Raw genomic sequence first — 27,795 nt, 5'->3', positions numbered from 1 at the left:
ATTTACTCTTGGATGTTTAAGAAGTTCTTACAGTGAATCCTGAAACATAAATGTGACCCAGATTATAAAGTCTGATACATCGTAACATGAAACGGACTAAAACTAGGAAGTGATGGAACGCTAACATTAGTTCTTATTAGATAATTACATATCACAATGTCTTTTATGTCGTAGCATTTCATAGAACAGTAATTATGATAACTTTCGAAAGACAAAAAAGAAATGGAGTCAAATAAGGACAGCAGACTCGGTGCAGTGCTGATAATCATGCTTTATTAAATCAATAATTGGAGAAAACTCAAGGAGGCTGCGAAAATAGTTCCATGCTACAACTCCAACTTCAATCACACCAAAACACAGAGCAACACGCAGGACCACGCTGGATTCTGTCCTGGGTTTAATGCAGCTCAGTTTGTTTCGGCTGCGCTGCATCTGCTTGACTGACAAGTGAACTAAAATCTAACACACAAAAAACGCTGCAGACCTCCGAGAGACAGCTCTGCCTCTGCAAACGAGCGCAGGAAGGACTCTTGTTTCACGTGATTGGCCAGGTTGGTGGTAACTGAGGAGCCCGAGCAAGAGGTCGTTTGCCAGAAGCAGAGCACAAAACAAAAAAGAAACATGTGCTCAGGGAGTGCAGGCCGCTCGCACTGTGAGCATGTCATGAAAATGGCGGTATGACATAATCCGTAAGAGTGCGAGGTCCAGTCGTCCTGCTTACAAGAGGGTAAATGCAAACAGGACTCAGGATCTCATACTCATGTTACAAAGCACCTGCACTGCTCTCACTCTGCAGCAGTGCATGTATAGTTTGTCTCTGATTGAGTTATCGTCAACAGGGAGCCTCTCTACCTGCTGAGGCAATCTTAAGACTTCAACTTATCGTTGAGGCACAGTTTAGTTTCTCAGTTTAACAGGGTATTCGTTTCTGATGAAACTTTCTCCTGTTAAACCACATTTAGTTTCATTTTGTTTCAGTTAATATTATTGTCATAAATAACAATACATACATTTCCCATAACCGTTAAATTCGGCTATATACATTATGTACATGTCACAGAAAAATGGATCAAAAATCCTAAGTCATAGTTATCCAATATGGCACATTTTATAACAACTTTAGACTTTAGTCTAGTTTGGCATAAATTAATGTCAAGTTTGGTACAAAAATAGTTAAGATATATATACAAGAACAGAAATTGAGATCTTTATCAAGTAGATTATTTTGCTCAATTAATAAATAAAAAGGTATGGAAGTAGAGAAAAGGGGAAGATTTTTTTTTACACTGATCGAATGCTAATGTGAACAGTTGCTGAGTCAGATCCGAGCTCATTGGACAGTTTGAGGGTATAGGTTCCTGCATCTTCCTCTTTAACCCTGGTGATGATGAGGGTGGTTAGATCCTCCGTCGTCTCTATGTGGAAGCGTCCACCAGCAGTCACCTCGATGGTTTTGCCACCGCGGGACCACTCGATGTGTTTGGCGTCACCGGAGAAGGCACAGGTGACTGTCAGGACTTTGCCCGGCTCGATGCTGATGTCCTCCGGCAGAGCCTCGATTCTGGGCGCAGAACCTGTGAACCAAAGTGCACAATACATCAGTGCCCAGTTTGTTTGTTATTCTTTTGTCAAAACAACATTTCTCTTGTAAAAATTCAAATTCAAACTAAATTTACGAGGATTAAAGTTGTTTGATAGATCAAACGATAGTGTCTCACCGATTGCTCTGAACGAAGACCCCTCGGTGAGGCTGCTGGAGCTCAGTGCGTACGTCTCAGATGCGACCGTGGACATGCTGGACATGGACATGGTCTCAAACTTCATCTCAGCTGCCATGCTGCTGAAGGAGCTGGACTCCATCATGGATGACATCATGGCTTGCTGGGTGGAGGAAGAAAACGACGACTCTTCCATTGTGTGGATTTCTTTCTTCATCATGGATGAGCTCATGGATGCTGAAGATTCCTTGTGACTCATCATCGATGATCCTGTTTTAAGTAAAGATGGAGACAGTTAAAATGTGGATCTTCATAAGAAATTCAAATTGGACAAAACGTTCTTTGAGTTGATGTTCTCACCTTTAAGAGCCACTTGCTGCTCACGATAGGCTGTGATCTTCATGCGTATGGACTGGAACACCTGTCCAGTGAAGGAAAAGGAGGATTTGGATACTCCTCCCTCTGATGTCATCTCACAGGTGTACTCTCCCTGATCGCTGTCCGCAAGATTGTGGATTACAAGGCTGCAGGAGCCCTCAGAGTATTGCATCTCAAGGTGACTGCTCTGCGAAAGTCTCCTCCCGTTGACGTACCACACCACCTCTCTGACACTCTTCTCACAGACACAGGACATCCTGACTGAGCCCTCACAGGCTTCAGCTGTTAGTTGACTCAGAACCTTGGGAGGTTTCGGGATTGGGGATTTGACAGGGGGTGGAGACACAACCCTCTTAGGGGACATGATCGGAGGAGGAGACTTCATCCTAGGAGGTGATTTGATTCCCTCTGGCTCAGGGGACTTTAACACCCTGGGCGATTTGATCCCTGTCGGTTCTGGGGACTTGATGCCTTTCGGTGTTTTTATTCCAGCAGGTTCTGGGGACTTCATTCCTTTTGGTGTTTTGAGTCCTGGGAGTTCTGGAGATTTGACACCACGAGGGGATTTGAGTTCCACAGATTCAGGTGACTTCACTCTCTCTGGAGACTTAATTTGTGTTGGTGACTTGAGTCTGGGTTCTGGGGATTTTATACCACGTGGTGACTTAACTCCCTCAGGTTCAGGAGATTTGACAGTTGGAGCTGGTGATTTTAAGCTGGGTGCTGGAGAGGTTGCAGATGGCACAGGAGACTTGACACTCCTAGGAGACTTAATTCCATCTGGTTCAGGAGACTTCACACTCGGAGTAGGAGATGTTGCACATGGTACAGGGGATTTGACACTTGGTGTTGGTGATTTAATTGAAGGCACGGGGGATGTAACACTGGGTTCAGGTGACTTTACACTGGGAACAGGGGATGTTATGGAGGGAGCAGGTGATGTGACTGAAGGCACTGGAGACTTTACACTAGGACATGGTGACTCTACAGATGGCTCAGGGGATTTGACAGCCTTAACTTCTACTTTGGGAGCTGCTCTGCGAATGGTTAAAGTGAAGTGAGCCTCCTGTCTGCCTGCCGAGTTCTCTACCACCACCGTGTAACTGCCCTCGTCTGAAGTCATCACAGAGGAAACCTCCAGGTTGGACTTGTATTGAGTTGTGGTGACCTGGACACGGTGAGACGCAACAAGAGTTCTGCTCTCGTGCATCCATGAAACACTGGGTGCAGGCTCCCCATCAATATCACAGGAGAATCTGGCCGTCTCTCCCTCTTCAATCGTCACAGACTGAGGCTTGGTGAGGATCCTAGCCGGAAGAGAAGGCTTCACCTTTTGGACTGAAGCTTCCTTAGCTACGGCAGCAGAGGATGACTTAAGTTTGGATTCAGAAGTGGAGTGCTTCCCAGTAAGAGAAAATGTGTCTGATGAGTAGGAGGAAGCAGATGACAGGTATTCAGCCGAGGCGTATTTGATAGATGAATCATACCTCTCAGATGAGGCTGCATATCTTTCACGAGTAGCAACCTCATGTGTCTCGGTCAACTTAGACTTGCTCTCCTCCACTTCAAAGTGGGTCTGGGAGGCATAGCCAGTTTTAAAGTGTGTGGTGTGATAGTGGTCAATACGAGTTACTTCAGGGACAAATGCTTTGGTAACTTCCTCATCTTTGCGGCGAGAGGAGAAGGTGGTGTATCCTCCACCTGACACATCCAGCGTGGCATAGTCTGATGCCTCACCCTTAGAGTTGGAGCAGACACAACGGTATGTGCCACTGTCATCTTCCTGGCAGTCCAGGATACCGATGGACAAAACACCACTCATGTTGGTGAATACATATTTCTCACTACTTTCAGAGATTGCAGTTCCATTATGGAACCACTTGATCTCACCCTCTGGCTTGGCTTGCATGTTCAGCGTGAATCTGGTGTCTTGGCCAATCGGTATGCGATGAGAACGCATCCTGACGGTCACACGGGGAGCATGATCAAGGCTGAAAGGTGTCTGGCTGACAACTTGATATTTTCTCTCTGATTTCAGAGCAGCCTTTCTGGCCTCATAGCGGGACATGATGTCAAAGCGGGCAGATCTCTCAAACCTGGAGGAGGAGCGGGAAGACCTCTCAACTGATCTGATGGGGCTGGGAGAGCGGGGACGAGTCCTCTCTGGGGTGGGGGACCTCCTCCCCACAATCTCTCCCTCTACTTCCACAGGTGGCCTGGTCCGAGATGGTCTGATCAGCTCTGCGACAGGACGCATCAGCTCAATGTATGTGGGAGACAATGATCTTCTCCTCCTCATGAACTGAGAAACAGTACGCTTCTTCTTCTCAACAACTTCAACAGACTCCTGCCTGAACTCCTGTCTCCTCTCTTCACGTTCCATGGCACGCCGCTCTATGCGGACAGGGCTGCCAGCAGGAGATGCAGAAAAACCAAGCTCCAGTTCATCCTCCAGCATCATTTTCTCCTCCTCTGTTCTCCTCATGGTGAGGTAGTCGTCCACAGGCATCAGAAGCTCCTCGTCGCTCAGGTCTGCCAGGGATCTCCTCCTCGATTTGAAGGAAACCTCAGATTCAGGGGAGGGTGAACGGCGTGCAGGCCTGACAGTCTCCAGATCATCCAGGCTGAGTTTTGGAATACGCCATCTAGGCCTGTACTGGTCAGTAATTCGGGGAAGGGGCATGACATAAAACTGTTCCCACCTAGACAAGCGAATACGTCTCTGTCTCTTCTGCACAATCCTTTCCATCCTCTCTGGAATCTCATACTGGTCTCTCAGCTTTCTGTACCACTTCATATCAGAGAGAGGTACAAACTGTTTGATGGCCTTGTCTTCATCCAAAACCCGAGGATCGTGAACTAATGGCTCAGGCATCTCATATGGCATGAAGATCCTCCTTTCCTCCTCCAGCTTCTTGGTATCAGACTTCTCCACTGTGATGTCAAACTCACCTTCAATGTTCTTGGTACTCACTGCAGGCTTGTACATCTCTGCAGCAAATTTGAGGGCCTCCTGGGCTGTTGGGTTGAAAGGTACAAGCTCCTCAGTGGCAACAATTCGTTGAGCCATCTTGTTCGTCTTTTCAATTTCTTTCTGTATGTGTCTGTATTTTTCCTCCTCGCTCTTATACTCTCTCCTGGTATAGGTCAGACGGTCGACCTTCAGTGTAGCCTGGCAGCTTGCAGAGCCAGCTGAGTTGGTTGCAGTAACCTTGTACAAACCAGAGTCCTCAAGCAGTGTGTCTCTGACATGTAGGACATGGTAATCAACATCTTCCTGTATGACAACAACCTTAGGACCAAACTGTAGTGGTTGACCGTCCTTTTCCCATTTCAGAGTAGGACTTGGGATTCCTGAGACTCTGAGTTCGAAATGGACACTATGCCCTTCTATGCACTCCACATTAGCCAAGAGACGTTTGAACATGGGCCTCATTGTTTCCTCCATCACAGGATGAGGTGTCACAGTGAGGCGAGCCTTGCAGCTGTCTTCTCCAAACTTGTTGTGGGCCATGACTGTGTATTCAGCATCATCGTTCATGTCCAGGTTGTGGATCATTAGCTGGTACAGACCCTTATCACTGGTGAATGTGTACTTGCTGTCGTCGTCGCCTGGCCTGATTCTCTCTCCATTCTTAAGCCATGCTACATGAGGCTCCGGGTGCACAGTAATAGTGACACCAAAGCGGACATCTTCGCCAATGTAGGCAGCGCTATTGTACAGAGGCAAAGTAAACTCTGGTGGTCTCTGCAGGAGTTTAGTCTTGTCAACTCTCTTCCTCAGTTTCTTGATGGAGCGGCTTACAAAGTGCTCTCTGATGCTTCTTACTGTATCAACAAAAAGCTCTCCATAAGCACTGTCCTCTCCATCGTCACTCACCACCTTGCATCTGTACACACCATCATCACTGTCTTCAATGTCCTTAACATAAATGCTAGCAAAACCATTAGTGTAAGTGATCTCATACTTGGGGCTTGGGTGTAGCTGACGGTTTCCGAAGTACCATGACACCTGTGTACTCTTGTCATAGTTGGCAATGCTACAAGTGAATCTGACATGGCCGCCTTCCTCAGCTGAGCCATGCATGACTGGACCAGCACGAAGGCCATGGTACTCGGTGCCAATCTTCACTTTACCCACAGCTAATCCTCTCTGGTTTTTGAAGGCGCCACCGTAAGCAACACGAGCTGCCGATACGATAGTGTCCATCCTCTTCACAAAGGTCTGGTAGTACCTTCTGTGTCTCAGTGTCCTAATGACCTTGTTGCTGACATGCTCAATCTTCATCTTGAGCCATGGGTGCTCCAAAGCCTCATGGGCGGTCATACGGAGCTTCATGTCCTTGACTAAAAGTCTGTCCACAAAGTCCATGGCCTCCAGGCTGATGTCCTTAAATGCTTCACTATCAAAGATAAACTCACAGTTGGAGATGTTCTCAATCATCTTCGTAGTTGACTCTGCTGCAAATGGATTAAGGCCACTGAGCAAAACATAGGCCATAACACCAACAGACCACATATCAGTGGCTGTTGTGACTAAGTCATGGCGGTGGACCTCTGGGGCACAGTACTCTGGAGCTGAGAACAGCATTCTGATGTTTTCTCCTGGCACTAGCAGCCGAGCTTGGCCCATCTCAATAATCTTTATAGTGGTGCTTCTCCTTGTAGAATAGACAATGTTGTCTGGGCGGACATCAAAGTGACCGAAGTTGCTGCTATGCAAGAACTTGAGGGAAGAGCAGACTTGCCTCAGGTAGCGGACAATCTCCTGCTCCGTGAGCTCAAAGTTGCTGGTTCCAAGGCGCTCAAAGATGTCAACTCCAGAAATGAATTCAAAGATCAGGATAATTTCTTCCATACTTTCAAAGTATTCATGCAGGTGAATTACATTCTTGTGCCTTGCTATGTTGAGGGCCTCAATTTCCCTAAGAACCAACTCCCGGTCAGTTCCTTTGACCTTGATGAACTTGGCCATGAAGGTCTTCTTAGTAGCAATCTCAACGCAGCGGTGGACTGCTCCAAACTGGCAGCGAGCAAGCTCCTCAGAGATGATGTACTTGGAGGACAACTCCTTCACCTTGTAGAATAGAGCTTCGTCCTTGGTGATCTCTCTGGCTTCATCCACTTCCTCATCATAATTCCTAATCACAGACTTGTCTTCTTTTGTAGTGATGGGCTCAGTTGGCACAGAAGGAGGACTCAGACCAAACCCGTTCTCAGCAATGACACGGAACTGGTATTTGGTCTTTCCAAATATGTTGATGATGGTGATGCTGCAGTCGGTGGTCTGTCCAGCACGGATCCACCTGTCAGCAGTGGTGGGACACTTCTCCACAATGTAGCCAATAATGTCACAACCCCCGTCATTGGCAGGAGGCTCCCAGGTCATAGTGATGGAATCCCGAGTAATATCACTGACCACGAGTCCCTTTGGAGCTTCAGGTATGTCAGCCACATTCACCTCGATGGTTTGCTTGTCCATTCCAAACCTATTCTTTGCAGTAATAATGTAATAGCCATTATCTCTCCTCTGCACTCCCTTATGGAAGACCAGGGAGGTGAAAGACCTGGTGGTGATGACTTGGTGGTGAGGAGAGTTGGAGAGGATCTCCTGGCCCTTCTGCCAAATGATTGCTGGCTCAGGCTTGCCAGTGATGGGGATCTTGATGGTGATCTGATCTCCACAGACAGCATGGACTGCCCCCATTCCCTGGAGCTCTTTGGGCAGGTGGATTTTAGCAGGAACTGGAATTAGATTTACAAAAAATATAACATTAATTTGGGTGTTGTTATAATTTCTATTTCAGGAATAACAACTGGAAACAATACAACCAGGTGGATTCACCAACGGTACTTCATTTGTCTAAAATCATTTCATTACCTTCCACTTCCAGGTTGGCTGTTGTAGAGATAGATCCTGAGGGGTTGGTTGCCCTGACTTGATAAACCGTGGCATCATTCTCATCAGCAGATGTGATGACAAGCTGGTAGTAGCCTCCCTTGAACTCCTGAGCTTTGATCTTGGTACCATCTGCCAGAACTTCCTTTCCACTGCGGTACCATTTGACCACAGGCTTTGGATGTCCCACCACCTTGTAGGAGAAATAATCCAGTTAGATACTGTACAGAAAACAAGTCTCGTCTCTTTCAGCAGGAACTGGAACATATTTAGACTTTCACAGATGTAGATGCTATTTGTAAATATTTGAAAGGAAACATGTAATTAAATGTATGAAGTACCTTAGTGACAAAGGTAGCATTGGCTTGGTATTTGACGTTCATGTCCCTGATCTCCTCCCTGAATGCAGGAGCACGAGGAGACTGGTCAGACTTCGGGATGATTGCCGCAGAGGTCTCGCTCCAGCCGCTCTCACCACCCATGTTCTCACACTTGACACGGAACTCATACTCGAATCCCTCAATCAAGCCCGTGACCTCGTAACTGGTCTCCATGATCTTCTTGTTGGTAACTGAAATCCACTTGTTCTGCTTCTTCTCACGTTTCTCCAGATAGTAGTTTGAAATTTTAGCTCCACCATCACTGCTTGGAGGCTTCCAGCAGACAACACAGGAGTCCTTGGCGGAGCTGATGATGAAGGGCTGCTGTGGGATGCCCGGTTTTTCTGAGAAACAAACAGAGAATGTTATTGTAGTGCTCTACGTATCTGTAGTTAGACCTGCATTGTAGATACAGAAGCCAAAAGTGGCAAACGTAATGACAGGACTTACCGAATGGACTCTTAATGATGACAACTGATGGGATTTCCAGAGCCTCGCTGACTCCGTACTGGTTCTGGGCAGAGACTCTGAAGTAGTACCCGGCATTTTCTATCAGGTTGGGGACACGGCAGGTGGTGCCAGAGACTGAGGAGGACACTAGGTGCCACTGCTCACCCTCTTTGGCTTCACGCTTCTCCACAATGTAGTTTGAGATCATGGAACCTCCATCATCCTTGGGAGCTTTCCAGCTGATAACAACTGAGCTCTTTAGCAGAGCATCAATAACCAATGGACCCTCAGGGATGCATGGTTTATCTGGATAAAACCATAAGAAGGAGTCAGTAACAACACTTTCCAAACACATAAATAAATCTAGGAATAGGTATTTATTGGCTGAAACTAGCTACAAATCATATGTATAACTATTAATGTTTAGCTACAAATATTTAGTGAGACACAGAGATCTTTTTTATTTAAAAAGTACTAACTACAGAGTGAGGACTGTCATTATTATAGAATGATATCTTTTGGACATCTTTTTCTTGATTACCTTGAATTTCAACACGCAGAACAGTGTCAATGGTTCCAAACCCATTGCTGAGTTGAACCTTATAGCGGCCGGCATTTGTCTTTCTCTGGACGTTCCTCACAACCAGGTGGGTGTAGCTTTCTGTGTTTTCAATGATCACATTTTCTGATGAATTCAGAGGCTTCTTGCCATAGAACCACATGATCTGGGGGATGGGGCGCCCAATGTAGACGACATGCAGGCGGAGACTGGTGCCAGCTCCAGCAAAGTACTTCTCCTTCAGAGGGAACCCAGGATGGAACTGAGGAGCTGCTTGAAGACGCAGTTTGCCGCTGGTTTCAATCTCTCCGGCCTCATTGATGGCCCTGCAGGTATACACACCCTCGTCTTCCTGCTCATCTGTCAGGATACTGAGGGAGTGGTTACGGCCATCTGAGCTCATCTTGTACTTGCGGCTCTGAATCAGTTCCTTTCCGAAGCGGTACCACTTGATCTCAGGCAGAGGTCTGCCAATAATGCCACAGGTCAGACTGCCCAACTCACCAAGTTTGGTGGTAACATCTTGGATCCCTTCCTTCAAAGCTGGAGCTTCACCAACTGCAGAAACATCAGCAAAGTTTCATTAATCTACATTATTGTCTTTGCTGTAAAATATACGTAATATTCTTTCATTCCTGATATTGTTACCTCAAGATTTATTTTTGTACTTTATAAAGTCCCAGGTCACATTAAAAATTCTGTTTGATGAAATCTAAAATCTGTATTGGCTCACCACTCAGTTTAGTCTTGATGCCCATAGGTGTGCGACGAGGTCGGCTGAATCCAGTCTCATTCTCAGCAAAGATTCTAAACTCGTACTCGGTGGCCTCCATTAATCCACCCATGGTGAACTGACGATCCTTGGAGCGCTCTTTGTTGCATTTCTTCCAGGCACTTTCTCCAGCCTGCCTGAACTCAATCCAGTAGCCTAGAATCTCCTTGCCTCCGTCATGCTCAGGCCTGAGCCAGTGGATGGTGATGCAGTCTTTGGTGATGGAGATGATGTCGATCTCTCCTGGCTGGCTGGGTTTGTCTATAAGGAGAAGACAAAAGTTGCTTAAAAGTTATAGAGGCACTAAATGATGGTATTGTATATTTGTACAATAGCTGTAAAATCAGTTTGATTAGTTCTATACATGTTTATATGTGTGACATAGATTAAAAGAGCCCCACACGTTTCCTTTAAATGTCATTGACATTCAACATGAACTCACCAAATGGATCTTTGCAGACCAACGACTCTGAAGCAGGACCAGGTTCACTTTGCCCAATGTCGTTCTGAGCCACTACTCTGAACATGTACTCTGCATCAGGAATGAGACCAGTCACATTGTACATGGTGGTGGTGATGTGGGTCTTGTTATGGCGGACCCACTTCTCTGTCGACACCTCCCTCCTTTCCACATAGTATCCTGTGATGCGAGAGCCTCCATCATCCCGAGGACGGGCCCAGGACAAAGACACTGTAGACTTGGTCACGTCCATAATCTCAGGTGGGTTGCTAGGAGGTTCTGGTGGGCCTAGAGGAGAAACCTGTCGTCAGTAAAATCAATACGTACAACACTAACTGCATCACAATAATGAAACATTATACTCACAAAGTGGTGTCTTAGGTGTGACAGACTCATCAGACTTGAGAGATCTGCTGACACCGAACTGGTTCTCAGCAGAAACCTTGAAGTGATACTCCACATTTTCCTTCAGGCCTTTCACCACCAGAGAATTCTCGATTACCCGGGAGTCCACTGTACACCAGGCAGCCTTGGGTACCTCACGCCTTTCCACGATGTATCCTAGGATGTCAGAACCGCCATCATCTGAAGGTGGTCTCCAGCTAACACGCAAGGATCTAGCTTGAATGTCATCAAATTCCAGAGGGCCCTCTGGGGAATCAGGGCGTCCAATCACTTTAACCTGGAGGAGGAGATTTAAAGACCGTTAGGTTCCCACTATTGCAAGAAATTGTATTTTTAAATTATCAATATTTAAGTGCATTTCTCTGAAGTCATGTTTTAGCAAAATATTACAGACTAGTCACCTTGATGTACACGGCCTTCCTGCCACATTTGTTCTCCAGCACTAGGTCGTAGGTACCGGTGTCGTCTTTGTGCGCCTCTTTGATGACCAACTCGGTGATGTCATCGTGGGTGGCGATCATGGCCCGATGGGAGATGTCCCGACCATCCTTGGTCCACTTACATGTAGGGATGGGTTTACCCTTGATGGCCACAGACAGATGGATGACTCCACCCTGCCGCACTACGTAGCCCTCCTCATATTTACGATCAAGCTCATAGTTGGGATAATCTGAGGATGACACAAATCAGGGTATTGTCAATTATAGATTTAGGTAAGAGAGAGAGAGATGCATTTTATATTTACGAGATAAAAATATTTGTTTTGTGAATTATGATTTGTTGTTCTCCTACCCAGCATCTCCTGGACTTTAACAACTCCTGGAATCTCTGCAGGCTCTCCGGAACCACCAGCATTGCAAGCGATGACCCTGAACTTGTACTCAGCACCCTGGGGCATGTGGGTGAGAGTGTACTCGCACATCTTGGTGGGTGTGGTGTTGCACAATGTCCATTCCACCTGGTCCACCTTCTGCATCTCGATAAAGTAGCCAGTAATCACAGCACCACCCTCCTCTTCAGGTGGTAACCAGGCCAGAGAGACTGAAGTCCTGGTGCTGTCAGTGACTCTAGGTTGAACTGGAGCTCCTGGAGGCTCTGTTCAACAACACAGTAAAAAAACTGACTTCAGACTTATGAGATTGATAAAAAAATAAGTGGTGGTGGCTTTATCATTACAATTGTACAGTAGTTACACACTGAGTTTTATCACGTACCAATGGGATCCATGGCGACAGTAATGACAGAGCTCTCGCTGGGTTTCCCAGCTCCTCTCGAGTTGATGGCAGTGACACGGTATTCATACTCCAGGCCCTCGATCAGGCCGGAGGAGCGGTACCTGGTCATGGTGACGGGGTTCTTGTTGATCTTCATCCACCTGTCAGAATGGGGCTCCTTACGTTCAATTATGTAGCCGGCAATGGTGGAGCCACCATTGTCCTCAGGTGGTTGCCAGGTCAGGGTCATACCCTCGTGGGTTACATCAAGCACATTTGGCCTGCTTGGAGGTCCAGGGATGGCTAAACAGGAAAAACAGATGAATTACTGATAACAGAAAATACAAGACAGTTGGATAGAAGATTCCATGAAGATGTAGAAGTATGATGATGAAGTGCGATGAAAGGAAGAATGTTAAATATATATACATAAATAAGTATTTTTTCTGGTAATAGGCTCAGAAATATGTGGCTCAATTTTCTTTAGTCTGGTAATAATGATCAAGAAAGTTTATTATGATGCTGGTAAAGAAAAAACAGCTTGGATTACATGTTTTTGTGACCGTATAGTTCACTGTGTTCAAGTGTCACTATATGGTTGGGATGGGGTCAATAATATATCAGTTGGTCATTGCTACCAGCTGGTTAAAAGAGTTGTTCCTAAACGGTTGTTATGGTAGAACAAGTGGTTCAAAGAAGTTTGGAAGAAACAGCAGCAGAGATTGTTTCACTAATAATAGTATATCATAAAGACGATATACTGTACATAGAGTAGAGTAACACAACACTTCAGATGGGAAGAGAACTTACTCTTGGCGCTCTTGCACTCCACCACCTCAGACTGCAGGAAGCCACCAACACCAAAGCGATTCATGGCTGCAACACGGAACACATACTCTGTTCCCTCTGTGAGTCTGGTGAACTTGAAGCAGGGCCGGGTCACTGACTCTGAGATGGTGGACCAGCCTGGCCGGTGGGCATCACGCTGCTCCACCACGTAGCCACTGACATTGGCCCCACCGTCCTTCTCTGGAAGTTCCCAGCTGACGGTCACTGAAATACCGTCAGTCTCCTCAATCTTCATTGGACCAACTGGGATTCCAGGTTTGTCTGGATGGACACAAGGAAGTGGCTGCTTATAACCTTTGTCTTTGTTTGCATATCACTAGAGATGTACTTGATACACAAAATTGCTGATGACATGTGATTTTGTAAACTGACTTATTAAGGGTACATTTAATCTGCAAAATTGCATTTAGTCTAATTCATGTATGACCTTATTTGTCTGCAGAAAGCCGCCTTACCAAGTATGATGACCTTGATGACCTCTGTTGCCATGCCAATGGCATTCTTAACCTGCAGCGTGTAGTCTCCCGTGTCACTGATTGTGGTATCACGTATGACAAGGTGGGTATATTTGCCGTTGCTGTCAATTTTGATGCGGTCCAGGCTGTCCTTCAACTTGGCACCACCGAAGAACCAGGAGCATTCAGGCTGTGGCTTAGCTTTTATCGGGATGTTAAAGTCGATGGGTTTGCCACGGTGCACATGGACTATTTTCTGAGGGATGCTGGTCAGGTCAATCTTGGGCATCACTGGAATATACAGAGATATGTGATGTATTCATTGTATTTTAGGGATTTATGTGAATTTTTAATTTTTTGGAATGGTTAAAAGGGATTATGGATGTGTTCATGATTTCTTACCCTTAATCTCTTGAATTGTGATCGGAGTTACAATGTCCATGGGCTCACTGGCTCCCCTGCTGTTGGTGGCTCTGATTCTGAAAAGGTACTGGTCATTCTCCATCAAGGATTGGATGGTGTGCTGGGACACTGACGCCTTGACTGTCGCCACGGCAGTCCACCTGTCTAGGCCCACTTTGCAGGCCTCGATGACGTAACCTGTCAGCCTGCTGCCGCCATCGTGCACTGGCTTCTCCCAGAGCAGTGTGACTGAGGACTTAGTGACATCAACCATCTGGAGGCTCAAAGGCACTGATGGCACCTCGCACACCAGCACAGCCTCAGACGTGTCGCACGGCTCACCGACGCCATAGATGTTCTCTGGCAGGACTCTGAAGAAGTAGTGCACTCCCTCCTCCAGGCCAGTGATCCTGAACAGGGTCTTTCTACACTCAGTGGTGATGGTCTTGTATGACTTCATGTTGGCTTCACGCTTCTCTATAATGTAGTTGCTGACATGAGCACCACCATCAATGCTCGGGACATCCCAGGTGATCACAACTGACTCCTTGGTGTAGTCCTTCACCTTCACTGAACCTGGAGGACCAGGGGTGTCTGCAGGAAAGAGGGGGATGAAGAAGAGAAGATATTATTGTTTACAGTTGAGCTGAGGAAACATTTACACTTTAATTCAGCGTGAAATAATGAGTATGTGTGCAAACTTCAGATGACATACCATAGACTTTGACCAGAATGGTTGTAGTCTTCTTGCCAGATGGGTTCTCTGCCTCCACAACGTATTTTCCAGAGTCATAGCGAGTAACCTTTTCCACCATTAGCATGGTGTAGCTATTGGTGGTTTCAATGAAGCCACGGGTCTGCAGCTCCACACCTGTCTTCCTCCAGGACACCACTGGTATTGGCCGGCCAGTGACAGACACAAACAGACGCAGGGTTCCTCCGGCTCGCAGACACACCGTTTTCTTCAGATCGTCGGCAAGCTCCAGGTCAGGAATTTCTGAGCAGGTGGAGCATATAGAGTCATATAATGCTGCGACAAAAACTTTTTCACATTATACTTCTTTTGTTTTTGAAATAGTTTGTGGAGAGGTTTTAGATTTTATATGTAGAAAGCATATGAGATAAATGTTTGTTTTGGTGCTGCTGGTGATAATAATAACTAATAATTACATTTTATGACGTGCTATTCTATTTTGCTTTGTCTCTTTCCTGCCACAGCAAGTTTTAGCAGGAACAGGAGCTCCCCTGCTGTTTAGAATATAAAGATAGATGAACGGTTATTTTCTGACTGAAGTGTGCATCGACTCACCAATTCTCTCTAGAGGCTGGACCTCAGCACTTGGTTCACTGAACTCCCCGGTGCCGTTGTTGTTGATGGCAGCTACTCTGAATCTATACTTCTTATTGGCTGTCAGGCCAGCTGCCACATACTCATTGGTCTTGAGTGCCTTGGCGGTGGCACGGTACCACTGCTCGGAGCCCTCCTCTAAGATCTCAACTATATAGCCGCTGACGTCTGAGCCTCCATCATACATGGGTCTGGTCCAAGTCAGGCTGATGCTGTGCTTGGTTGTGTCAGTGATGCGAGGCATTGATGGAGACGCTGGTGTATCTGAAAGTAAATATAAATATATATATATGTATATTATATCTTCTTTGAACCTCATTCCATCAAGTATTAAACATCAAATTCAGTTAACTTTTGCACTGGTTAGGACTTAAAAAGAAAAGGCTGTTTAATGTCTTACAAGTGGGGTCTTTGCAGAGGATGTATGGTGAGGCGTCGCTCGGCTGGCTGTCTCCAGCAGCATTGACAGCAGTCACTCTAAACATGTACTCGCTTCCCTCCAATAGACCTGAGATCTTCAGACGAGTGTCGTAGATGGTGTAATTCTTATTAACCCGAGTCCACCTGTTCCAGAGAAGGAATGACATGATGTGGTGAGGGAAAGATGATGACATCAATATTTCAGAAAGTGAAAAGTAAAATTCATCCATCAAGTCTATCAGATGTTATTCACACCTGGTGCTGCTCTTCTCTCGTTTATCCACAATGTAGGTTTTGATCTCGCTGCCTCCATCGCTCTCAGGCTTCAGCCACTCGATGATGACATGCTCCTTGGCCACAGCTGTAACCTCCGGTGTGCCTGGCTGGGACGGGATGGCTGAGAGATAGAAGAGTTAAGACATGTCAGAGTCACAGACACAAAAATTCATTATGTTTTTCTTTAATGAGCGAGTTGGATGTTCACACTTGTTGATGTTGACACTTCAGATAGGGTTAGACTGGGATCGAACTGCCGACCTCCTGGGCGGAGGACGACCGCTCTACCCCTCAGCCTATCTCACTTTCGTCTTGATATGTAACAAGGGTTGTTCCTCACTGTCCTTCATCTCACAAAATGATAAATGTTTGCTACAGCACCACCATCAGAAATCATTGGAATGAAAAGTTGAACTCTTACTGTAGGCATTCCTGGCGATGATGGGATCAGATTCTAGAGGAACTCCAGGTCCGAACTTGTTGACTCCTCTGACTCTGAAAATGTACTCGTTATTCTTGATCAGCCTGCTGCTGACACATGACAGAGACTTGCAGTCAGCCTCCATGATGACCCAGTTGAGGCGGCTGGTCTCGCGACGCTCCACGATGTAATGGGTGACAATGTCACCACCATCCTGCAGTGGAATCTTCCACGACACTGTACATTTCTCCTCTGTCACTCTGCTGATTACGATCTTGTCGGCCGGTGCTCCAGGAGTGTCTAAAAGAGGAGAACCCGTCAATCAGTCCAGTGAAATGTCTATTAATTGCTACACAACTTGAAGTGTTATTATTTGACTCAACTAAGTCATATCCTTGTAGTCTGAAATAATGTCATTCTAGTTTCATCACAGTTGCTCGTTGGTTACACACCTAGTACTTTAACGTTGACAGCAGCAGTCTTGATTCCGCTGGCATTCTTAACAGTCAGGATGTATCTGCCTGTGTCGTATCTGTTGCAGTCCTTGATGATGGCCATGGCTCTGGTGGCAGTGTAGGTCAGCGAATATTTCTCTCCCAGCTCCAAAATCTTGTCGCCCTTCGACCAGAAGACCGTAGGCTCCGGTTTACCACCTACAGCACCGTCCAAGACAAGATCGGAGCCGGCAGAGACCGTGACTGTCTCACCCACCAGCTTGCTGTCAAGTTCAGCTTTGGGAGGAGCTGCGGCAAAGAAATGTTTTTAAATTTTTTACCTCAATAACAATTGACTTGTAAGTATGCCACAATGTGATTAAAAGCAACAGATCCAAAAATATATTGGTTATTGTTATTTGACTTAAACTGGTAGTATTATACTTATTACTTATAAGGTAAACCTCTTCCGAGAAATCTTAATCTAAATCCTAATTGTAATGATTTTTATGACCCAAACTTACAGTATTCGTCTTTGCATGTGATTGGTCCGGTAGACTCTGAAGGTGCGCTGTGGACACCTGCTGCATTTTTAGCGATGACATGGTACTCATATGTCTCTCCCTCTCCCAGGTTAGTCACGGTGAAGTAGTTCTCACTGATGGTGGTGTAGTTGCACTTGAGCCAGCGGTTGTCATCCCACTCGTCCGTGCTGTAGACTTTCCTTTCCACCACATACCCAACGATCCTGCTGCCACCATCATTAAATGGCACAGTCCAGCACAGTGATACAGAGGAGTGGCTAATATCCGTCACCTCGGGTTTACCAGGAGGATCTAAGCAAGGATGGAAAGAAGTCAATTATAAAACTGTACCACAGTTTTAATTACGCAGCTTTCTCATGTTCTTAAAGACTGGAATTTCTGATCTGGAACTTTTAGCTGAGTGAAGTGAACAGTGCAAAACAGTTGTTAAGATGAATAACCTTTCATTAGTTTAAATAATAAATATCTGTAGAAGATTAATGTTTCCATTACCAACAGGGTTGAGCGCCGTCACAGGTCTGGAGGCCTCGCTGGCCTTGCTGAGTCCAGCAATGTTCATGGCATACACCCTGAACTGGTAGTCCAGGCCCTCGATCAGGCTGGATATCTTGTAATGGCACTCCAGGCAAGGCAGTTTGTTTTCCCTCACCCACAGAATCGTGTTCCTTTCCTTCTTCTCAATCCAGTAGCCTGAAATCTTGCTGCCACCATCTGCATATGGCACATCCCATTTGATGCTGATGGTGCTGGCAGAGACAGATACAACATCTGGACGAGTTGGAGGACTTGGAGGAACTGTGCAAACAAAGTAGTGAGAACAGGTATTCTTAATTTGATTCGGATGAAGACACTTTTATAAAATTCATCAAACTTTGGCATCCACACGTACAAAATCGGGACTTATTTTTGTGTATATGTTGATCAGGACTTACCAAATGGATGCTCAATGACAACAGCAGCAGACTCAATGGACTTGCTTACTCCAAACTTGTTCTCAGCACACACTCTGAATGTGTACTCCAAGTACTTGGTAAGATGAGTCACTTTGATAGTGGTTCTCTTCACACTAGAGTTCACCACTTGCCAGGAGGCAGTGCCAGACTCTCGTTTTTCCACAATATAGTTGGTGATGTCAGTGCCGCCATCGTCCGCTGGCTCAGACCAAGACAGGGTGCAGGATTCTGAGGAAACTCCAGAAATGTCTACTGGGCCTGTGGGTGGAGTCGGTCTGCCAACGACAACTACAGTCACTGTGAATGTCTTCACACCAGCTGTGTTCTCAAGGGTCAAGTAGTATTTGCCACTATCGCTTCTCTTGCTGTCTTTCACCACCAGAGTGGTTCTTTCCTTTGTGGTCTTAATGGAGACTCTGTCTGTCTCCTTCAGCTTCATCTCTTCCAGCTTCCACGTGACCTTGGGCGCGGGTCTGCCACTGATTGGGATGTCGATTGTGAAGGTGTTGGAGGTCTTGCAGGTGATGAGCTGGTTGGTGATGCTGCTGAGGTCAGCAGTTGGTTCAATGCGAGGCTCCTTAATGACCACAGAGCCAAAGGTGCCCTGAGGCTCGCTGATACCAGCATCGTTCTTGGCCTTGACTCTGAAGTCATACTCAGTGTTCTCAATCAGACCTTCCACTAGCATCTTTTGGGACTTGGTCTCTTCGCTTACTACCCAGCGGTCAGTGCCTTTAGCTCTGAATTCAACGATGTAGCCTCTGATGCGGCTGCCTCCATCATGCTCAGGCTTCAGCCATACCAGCGAGGCTGAAGAGTTGGTGGTGTCAACGACATCCAGTCTCTTGGGTGGTGCTGGTTCTTCGGTGGCAATGATAGGCTCTGTCATCTCATGAGGTTCTCCCTGGCCATACTGGTTAACAGCAATCACCCTGAACAGATATCGCACGCCAATATCCAAACCAGTTACCCTAATCATCTGCCGAGAGCACTTGGTACTGACTTCCTGCCAGGCCAGACGGCTGGCCTCACGCTTGTCTACAATGTAGTGGTGGATTCGGGATCCACCATCATTGGTGGGGGCATCCCACATCATTGTCAAGGCTCCACGGGTAACATCTTTGAAGGTGATGGCTCCTGGAGGCCCAGGTGTATCCAGCACTTTGACAGTGAACGTGATGGACTTGCGCCCACTGTTGTTCTCTAGAGACAGGGTGTATTTGCCAGCCTCGTACCTTGTGCACCCCTCAATAGTCAGAGTGGAGAATGAATCTGTGGTGTTGACATCAGCCATGACAGGCAGCTCACCGTCTACCTTAGACCAGATGGCAAGAGGCGCTGGTTTGCCACAGAAGGCAACATGGAGTGTGACCAAACCGCCATTCTTTACGATGTGTGTTTGCTTGAAGTTGGCATCGATGTCGATCTCAGGAGATGTGAGTCTGTCCAGAGCCTGAACAGGACTGGCCAGCACAGAGGCTTCGCCTTCTCCTGATCCATTTACAGCACTGACTCTGAACCTGTAGATCTCTCCAGCTACCAAGCCCTTGGCAGTGTAACTGGTGTGGATGCAAATCTGGTTGTTGACTCTGTGCCACTCCTCCAGACTGGCCTTACACATGTCAATGTTGTAGCCAATGATTTCCATTCCACCATCAAAGACTGGCTTGGTCCATGCAATGGTGACAGATGACTTAGTGGAGTCAGTGACCTAAAAAAAAGTTTTAAAAATATTTCTTTATTCTCATTTTTCTTAATTATTATGTCTACATTTAAGTTATTTGTGAGGTTTTACTGTGTTAAAACAGAAAGTCACATTAAAAATAATTAATATATGCAGCTGACAATATATATGTCTGACATTTTGTTGAAAATAGAGGATTGTCTTCTGTAATCCTACCTTGATCACTGTGGGAGCACTAGGAGCACTGGTAGGCTCTCTACATTTGAAAAGCCTGGAGGTACTGCTGGCTGGTCCAACACCAGCGCCGTTTTCAGCCATGACACGGAACTCATACTCGTTGCCCTCAGTGAGTTTGGTGACACGGTGTCTCAGCTCTGTGATGGGCCTCTTAGAGGAAACCTTCAGCCAGCGCAGACTCTTCTTCTCTCGCCTCTCGAGGATGTAGTGTTTGATCTCGTTGCCTCCATCTGACCTTGGCCTAGTCCAGCACATGGTAATGCTGTTTCCAGTCACATGCGTGGCATCTGGAGTACCAGGGGCATCAGGCACAGCTGAAAGAGAAAAGAAAATATGTTTTTTTTAAGGTAAAAAGGTCAAGTTCTGAATGTGAAGGCAGTTCTCTGTTCTTTTCTGCTCAATTTCAATTGCAACAGATCAGTAAGGTTTACTAGCGTTGGTCAAATTTGTCAGACAGAATGTGAGTAACTTACTGTATTGCATCTGTGCGATGATAGGATCAGAGTCCAGTGGTTTGCCAACACCAAACCTGTTAACAGCAGAGACTCTGAACTGGTACTCATTGCCCCTGATGAGGTTGGTGGCATTGTAAGAACAGGCCTCACACTTGGAGGTGACCAAGGCCCAGGAGATCCTGGATGTCTCCCTCTTCTCCACCACATAATGAGTGATGGCGGCACAACCATCATTCTCTGGTGGGTTCCACCACACTGTGCACCTCTCGGCTGTGATGCCGGTGAAACGGATTGGACCTTCTACAGGTCCCGGTGTATCTGAAGCATGTGAGAAGGTAGGTTCCAAGTGTCAATAGAAACAGGATTTAACAAGTTTTTCCTATACAGTGTCTCTTAAACATAATGAAACTTAAGTTTTTACCAACCTTGTACTCTGACATTGACATCAGCTTTCTTGGTACCGGAGCTGTTTTTGGCTTCGACAGTGTAGATTCCACGGTGGTTCCTGTCAGCATCGCGAATAAACAGACTGCTGTTTCCAATACCGCTGGTGATCTCAATGTCAAGCATGATCCTCTTGTCGATCTCTTTGCCATCCTTGTACCAGACAACCTGGGGGACAGGACGTCCAGTAATCCTGCAGCCGAGCTGCACCTTCTCTCCAGCCCTCATCGATAGAACCTGATCTGGAGACCAAATGATCTCAGGAGCAACTGGAAATATAAAGCAAATGAACAGATGAGTGATCTGCAGAATGAAGGAACACACTGTTTATGATAACATTTCTAAATGTATATATTTTTAAGTTGAATGTACTTACTGTTCTCATCCCTGGTCATGATGTTTGCAGAGGAGTTGGACGGTGGACTGACAGTGCCCACAGCATTCCTAGCAATCACTCTGAACTCGAATCTGTCTCCAGGTGACAAACCAGTCACAGTGAACTGGGTTTCGCTGATATCAGTGAAGTTGCACCGCAGCCATTTGCCTCTACCTTGGCGCCTCTCCACACTATAGGCCACAATCTTGCTGCCACCATCCCTGTTGGGGATGTCCCACTGCAGGGTGACCGAATCTCTGGTTACATCGATGCACGTGGGAGTGCCAGGTGGATCTAATGAGAGAAGACAGAGGCAATTTATCAAGAGTGCTTGGTTTAAAAAAATCCTACGGTGATACTGAAGCAAAAAGAATCTTGAAAATAATAATATAGGATGAAACTGTTATTTTAAGACTTTTTTTTTTTAACATGCACTTACCAACAGGGGAGATGGCGAGTGCGTGTTTACTCTGTTCACTAACAGTGCTAATTCCAGCGTTGTTCTCTGCATAGACTCTGAAGGAGTACTCCAGTCCCTCCATGAGACCAATGATTCTGTACTCTTTGTTGGAGATGATAGAGGAGTTCACCTTCTGCCACAACAGGCTGTTCCTGTCCTTTTTCTCAACATGATAGCCCAATATAGGGGATCCTCCATCAAAATCAGGGGCCTCCCAACTGATGGTCATTCCATCACTGGTGATGTTGAAGGCCACTGGCTTTCCTGGGGGACCTGGAGGTTTGTATTGGTGCTGGGCAATAATGTCTGAGGAGTTGAGTGGTTCACTGACTCCATACTTGTTCTCCGCACGGACCCTGAACTGGTACACACTTCCCTTGACTAGGTTGGGAATCTTGAATGTGGTCCTGACAACACTGGAGCAGACCATCTTCCAGTTAGCCTGTGAAGTCTCCCGTTTCTCCACACTGTAACAGGTGATCTCGCCACCTCCATCCTCCTTTGGCTCATCCCAGGAGATGATGACACTCTGAGCTTTAATCTCATCGAAGCGGATAGGACCAACAGGCACTGAGGGAGCTCCCAAAGTGATCACATTAATGTCAAAATAGTTCTTGATGACTCTGTTGTCCAGAACCAAGGTGTATTGGCCGGCATGCTCTTTCTTGGCTCCTCTGACTGTGATGGCAGTCTTGTTGTCAGTGGTCCTGAAGCGAATCTTCTCACTTTCCTTCAGAGGGAAGTTATCCTTAAGCCAGCTGATTGCTGGTCTTGGCTTACCCTTGAAGGGCAATTCAATGTGGATGTTCTGACCAATGCGAACAGCAAGCTCTCCATTGGGGTAGTCGCTGAGAAGGGCATCGGGTGGAATGATGAAGTCCATCACTACGATTGGACCAATCTGTGAGAAGTCACTGTTGCCCTTTTCATTCTTGGCAAATACTCTAAAGTCCATGATAGCGTTCTCTTTGAGTCCTGTGACTTCACAGCTGCAGCGCTTACATGTAGCACCCAAAGTCCAGGTGACCTCTTCCTGGGATCTCTTCTCAATTATGTAGTCAGTGATGAGGCTGCCACCATCATGGTCAGGTCTGGTCCACTGCAGGGTAACAGAGCTCTTTGTGGAGTCCACCATCACCAGCTCTTTAACAGCTCCTGGAGTTTCCGTGGCTCTGACGGGCTCAGTGGTCTCACATGTGTCACCCACACCATACTCGTTTTCAGCAGACACACGGAAGAAATAAGCACGATCCTCCTCCAGGCCTGAGACCTTGTAGGATGTGTTGGCACACTCTCCGGTGATCACCTGGTAAGCCTTCATGGTGGAGGCCTTCTTCTCAACAATGTAATTAGTGACAGGGGAACCACCATCAATGAGAGGAGCTTCCCAGCTGAGGGTCAATTTTCCTCTTGTCACGTTCTTGATCAACAGTTTCTGGCAGGTGGCTGGACTATCCAGAACTTTAAGGGAAACCATAATTATCTTTGGTTCTCCAACGCCATTCTCAATCTCCAGCAAGTACTTGCCACAGTCATCACGGGTGACCTTGGGTATGAGGAGTGTGGTGGATCGCTCAGTGCTGGTGATGGAGTAGCGGTTGTCACCAGCCATGTTGCGGTCGCCACGGCGCCATGTGACATTGGGGGCGGGGCGTCCCTTTAGGGGGATAAACACTTCCACATCACGGCCAGCTCTTGCTGTGTACTGGGTTGTCATTGAAACATCCAAGTCCAGATCAGCCTCCTCTGTTAGACAGTAAAGTGTAACACAAATGAAAGGAGGAGGAATTAATGCATTAATAATGATATAATTCTAATCCAAAAGATTTTAAATAACAATTTGAAGCCATAGAAACAATAGAAAATTACTTTCTAACACTCATATTGTGTTAATAATCATTAACCAAATACTTGCTTGTAAATCATCATAGAGGAGTCAACATAAATACAAACCCAAGATATCTTTGGCTTGCACAGGTTGGTACATTTTGATGTCCTCTCCTTTGCCCTTAGAGTTGACAGCCGACACTCTGAAAAAGTAGTAGGTTCCAGGCATGAGGTGGGACACCACGTATTCACAGGTCTTAACCTGTGGGTTGATGGTCACCCATTCTTTGTCTTCAGAGTTCATCTGGTCCAAAATGTAGTGAGTGATTTCACTGCCACCATCATAAACGGGCTTCTCCCAGCCGAGGGTGATGGAAGTCTTTGTGGAGTCAACCACATGCAGCTTGGATGGCTCACCAGGCAGATCTGGAGAAGATAAAAGATTCTGTGTGAAGACCATGACAATAAAGAAATCTTGAACAGAAGCTCCTGCAAAGTTGTAATGTTAATACTATTTGTAATGAAAAGCATACCGATAGGGTCGTAAGCTTTGTAGAGTTCAGAAGACTCAGAGTAGTTCCCTGCTCCAGCCTTGTTGACAGCACAAACTCTGTACTGGTACTCGCTGTTCTCCACCAGGTTAGTGACTTTCTGCCGAGTGTCTCTGATGGTTCCCTTCACCACCTGGACAAAATGTGTATTTTATGAAGCTTACACTTGGTTTCTTAAATATATGAGACAACTTTTCTAAAGATTGGTCAAAAAAGCAAACCTTGAACCACTGCAGACTCTTCTTCTCCCTCTTCTCTAGGTAGTAGCCGTCGATGTCGCTACCTCCATCCAATGCAGGTCTTTCCCAGATCACTGTCATGGTGGACTTGGTAATCATGGTGACTTGAGGCTTAGATGGCTCGCTAGGAGGAACTGAAAAAAAAAAAGACCAGGATAGACGAAATTGTTTTTCTATTGAATAACATTTCTTCAAAAACATTTGCTTTTCTATTATCTATCCTTAAGTCGTGAGTCTTTATTTATACATAAGATATTAGATTTCCTCATAATCATGACACATAATCATCTCAGGACAGAACACCAGGTGTGGGAGGGATATTAACTCCACTCTCTTACCAAATGCATTCCTTGCAATGACGGGCTCAGACTCCAGTGGGTCTCCAATGCCGTATTTGTTCATTCCACGAACTCTGAAGATGTACTCATTGCCCTGGATGAGTCTGGGAACATTAACAATGCAGTCCACCAGCTTCTCTGAGACTATGGACCACATGACCCTGCTGGTCTCTCTTTTCTCCACAATGTAATGAGTCACCATGGCACCGCCCTCATCAGCAGGTGGGGACCACATGATGGTTATATTGTCAGCAGTCACCTTCTTAAACTGGATCTCTCCAGCAGGTGGACCTGGTTTGTCTAGATAAGAAAGGATAGTGTCCATGAAAATCTGTGTTTTTATACATATAAGATGAATTTCTTGCAAGTTAGAAATTACTGTCATACAGTTTTTTCAATAATATTTTAAATACCTTGTATGAGCAGCCTCACAACAGCACATGCAGATCCCAAGGAGTTCTTCACCCTGACCTCATATGTACCAGAATTCAAACGAGTGGTTTCCTTCAGGAACACACTGGTGTACTCAAATGTGTGTTTAAAGGAGAGCTGGGCGCTGGGCTCAAGCTCTCTTCCATCCTTCAACCACTCAATAGTTGGAGCAGGTTTGGCTGTGATATTAAACTTGAGCTCCACATTAGAGCCGGCCTTGTGTTTGACCTCACTGAAGTACTCCTGAGGTATTTCAATCTCTGGGGCACCTGGAATAGAAATGAAAAACATGTGATTTTGAGTTCTGAGGCATCACAAGAGTCAAGTGTATAGCGAAGATCTTCGTTGTTTGTTTAAAAAAGTTGATCTCCATAATGTGATATCCAGATTCAGACAAAAATGCGGATGAGAGGAAAGGCCACAGTACGTCCAAAATATCAAGTGTAAAGGAGAATGGTGAACTACAATTTATGTAAATCCATATTTAAGAATAAAATGAAACCTACCGTAGGTGTCCACACATGTGGCTGGTCCAGCAGTAACAGACGGGTTGCTCACTGACCCAACGGCGTTCCTGGCCATGACTCTGAACTCGTATGTCTCATCCTGGGTCAGGCCGGTCACAGTGAAGCGGGTGTTTGTGACATTGTTGAGGATAGCCTTGGACCACTTGGCACTAACACCCTCCCTCTTCTCAATGATGTAGCCAATGATTGGGGATCCACCATCGTAGTTGGGTCTCTGCCAGGCCAGGCTGATGGTGTTCTTGGTGATGTCACTGATGCGCAGGTTTATGGGTGGCTCTGCAGGTACAGAAAGTGGGAATTCATTATAAGATAGTTGTACCAGCATATTTCCTTGACTTTAATAGACTTTATTTGAGTCTACTCACCACACGCATCAATAGCCAGCACTGCATCAGAGACCTTGCTGAAGGCACTGACTCCAGCAGCATTCTCTGCTGCCACCTTGAACTCATAAATAAGTCCGGCATTGATATTAGTGACCTTTAGGTGTGTAGCACGGATCACCATTTTGTTGACTCTCTGCCAGAGGATGCTGTTCTTGTCTTTCATCTGGAGATGGTAGCCAAACACATGGCTGCCACCATCTGACTTGGGCTCCTTCCAGGCTACAGTAATGGTCTCTCTAGTTACAAAAGTGACCTCTGGAGTTAATGGAGCATCAGGAATAGCTGATTGGTGAGAAACAGATTTGGAGGGTTAACTTATTAACAGAGTAGGAAAAGCAATAATGGATAAAATATGAACGTAAAACAAAAAATTCTTACTGTAAGGAAGGCTGACGGTGACAGTTGGTGAGTCAATGTGCTCGCTGATTCCATATCTGTTCTCAGCCCTGATTCTGAACTGGTACTGCAGGCCAGTGGTCAGCTTCATAATCTTCATGGTGCAGCGAGCCACAGCAGAAGAGACATCCATCCAGTTGGCTGTGGTTGTCTCTCTCTTTTGGATGATGTAGTTGGTGATGGGGCTGCCACCATCATATATCGGTGGGAGCCATTCCAGGCTAACGCTGTCTTCTGTCACGTCAGACAGCTCCACTGGTCCAAGTGGGGCACTGGGACGGTCTAAAATCACAATATTTAAAGATTGCTTGGTGGTTCCACTGGAGTTTGAGGCAGTGATATCGTAGCGTCCTGAGTCTCTAGCGATGCTTTCGCGTAGAGTGATCTTGATGCTATCAGGGGTGACTTCAGAGTTGAACCTCATGGTTGACTTGAGCTGTACGTTATCCTTGGACAGCGAGACTTTAGGTAAAGGTCTGCCTGTCAGTGGGATCTCACACTTGAGGGTGGAACCGGCTCTGACAAACACTGTGTTGTGAGGGAAGTCCTTCATGTTGATCTCAGGAGATTCTAATGCACAGAAGTGATAAAGACAGTTATAGCCAAGGATATCAGGTGTTATTTAACTTTTTAATGTCCTGGTTATATAATGCAACTACCAGTAATAAATATAAATATTGGCATTTTGTATTTTTACTTAATTGGTCTTTGTCTTTTTAGACTGCAACTTACCAAGCTGGTCTTTCACCATTACAGGGTTGACCATTTCCTTAACATCACTGAATCCAGCATGGTTCTCAGCTCTGACCCTGAAGAAGTACTCAGCATTCTCCCTCAGACCAGACACTGTGAGGTGGGTGGACTTGGTTACACCACACTTGACCCACTTCTCCTGGCCTTTCTCTTGGGCTTCCACTAGGTAGCCAGTAATTCTGCTGCCTCCATCTTGTTCTGGTTTGGCCCAGGCCAGTGACACACTCTCTTTGGTCACATCACTCACGCCAAGTTTTGGTGGGGGGCTTGGTTTTTCTGTGGAAAGAAGACATCATTTGTTTTATTAAAATACAGTTGGGTATAAGACCCTAAATAAGACTATAATTTTACC

At 46.1% G+C, this 27,795-nt stretch overlaps 1 protein-coding gene across 1 annotated transcript in view; it reads right to left on the bottom strand.

Annotated features, from left to right (window-relative positions):
* Positions 1-253: 253 nt before the first annotated feature.
* Positions 254-27,795, bottom strand: part of ttn.2 (titin, tandem duplicate 2) — a 183,126-nt gene continuing 155,584 nt past the window's right edge. Inside the window, exons 213-251 of the mRNA XM_069532618.1 lie at positions 27,423-27,719; positions 26,673-27,260; positions 26,274-26,576; positions 25,888-26,184; positions 25,363-25,650; positions 24,950-25,249; positions 24,594-24,745; positions 24,355-24,505; positions 23,948-24,247; positions 21,974-23,740; positions 21,535-21,828; positions 21,140-21,427; positions 20,733-21,032; positions 20,239-20,573; positions 18,318-20,049; positions 17,878-18,180; positions 17,365-17,676; positions 16,859-17,149; positions 16,407-16,706; positions 15,965-16,106; positions 15,690-15,853; positions 15,251-15,553; positions 14,657-14,938; positions 13,942-14,535; positions 13,540-13,830; positions 13,046-13,345; positions 12,236-12,538; positions 11,814-12,116; positions 11,423-11,691; positions 10,983-11,298; positions 10,599-10,904; positions 10,118-10,417; positions 9,367-9,942; positions 8,826-9,131; positions 8,337-8,719; positions 7,978-8,188; positions 2,079-7,841; positions 1,719-1,988; positions 254-1,574 (exon numbers count right to left, since the gene is read on the bottom strand). Coding sequence (XP_069388719.1) covers positions 1,282-1,574; positions 1,719-1,988; positions 2,079-7,841; positions 7,978-8,188; positions 8,337-8,719; positions 8,826-9,131; positions 9,367-9,942; positions 10,118-10,417; positions 10,599-10,904; positions 10,983-11,298; positions 11,423-11,691; positions 11,814-12,116; positions 12,236-12,538; positions 13,046-13,345; positions 13,540-13,830; positions 13,942-14,535; positions 14,657-14,938; positions 15,251-15,553; positions 15,690-15,853; positions 15,965-16,106; positions 16,407-16,706; positions 16,859-17,149; positions 17,365-17,676; positions 17,878-18,180; positions 18,318-20,049; positions 20,239-20,573; positions 20,733-21,032; positions 21,140-21,427; positions 21,535-21,828; positions 21,974-23,740; positions 23,948-24,247; positions 24,355-24,505; positions 24,594-24,745; positions 24,950-25,249; positions 25,363-25,650; positions 25,888-26,184; positions 26,274-26,576; positions 26,673-27,260; positions 27,423-27,719 — 20,273 coding nt within the window. The 3' untranslated portion in view covers positions 254-1,281. The remainder of the gene's footprint in view (positions 1,575-1,718; positions 1,989-2,078; positions 7,842-7,977; positions 8,189-8,336; positions 8,720-8,825; positions 9,132-9,366; positions 9,943-10,117; positions 10,418-10,598; positions 10,905-10,982; positions 11,299-11,422; positions 11,692-11,813; positions 12,117-12,235; positions 12,539-13,045; positions 13,346-13,539; positions 13,831-13,941; positions 14,536-14,656; positions 14,939-15,250; positions 15,554-15,689; positions 15,854-15,964; positions 16,107-16,406; positions 16,707-16,858; positions 17,150-17,364; positions 17,677-17,877; positions 18,181-18,317; positions 20,050-20,238; positions 20,574-20,732; positions 21,033-21,139; positions 21,428-21,534; positions 21,829-21,973; positions 23,741-23,947; positions 24,248-24,354; positions 24,506-24,593; positions 24,746-24,949; positions 25,250-25,362; positions 25,651-25,887; positions 26,185-26,273; positions 26,577-26,672; positions 27,261-27,422; positions 27,720-27,795) is intronic.

The sequence above is a fragment of the Paralichthys olivaceus genome, chromosome 10 (assembly GCF_024713975.1).
Source record: "Paralichthys olivaceus isolate ysfri-2021 chromosome 10, ASM2471397v2, whole genome shotgun sequence".
Taxonomy (NCBI): Eukaryota; Metazoa; Chordata; class Actinopteri; order Pleuronectiformes; family Paralichthyidae; genus Paralichthys; species Paralichthys olivaceus.
This window is presented reverse-complemented; position numbering and strand designations above follow the sequence as displayed.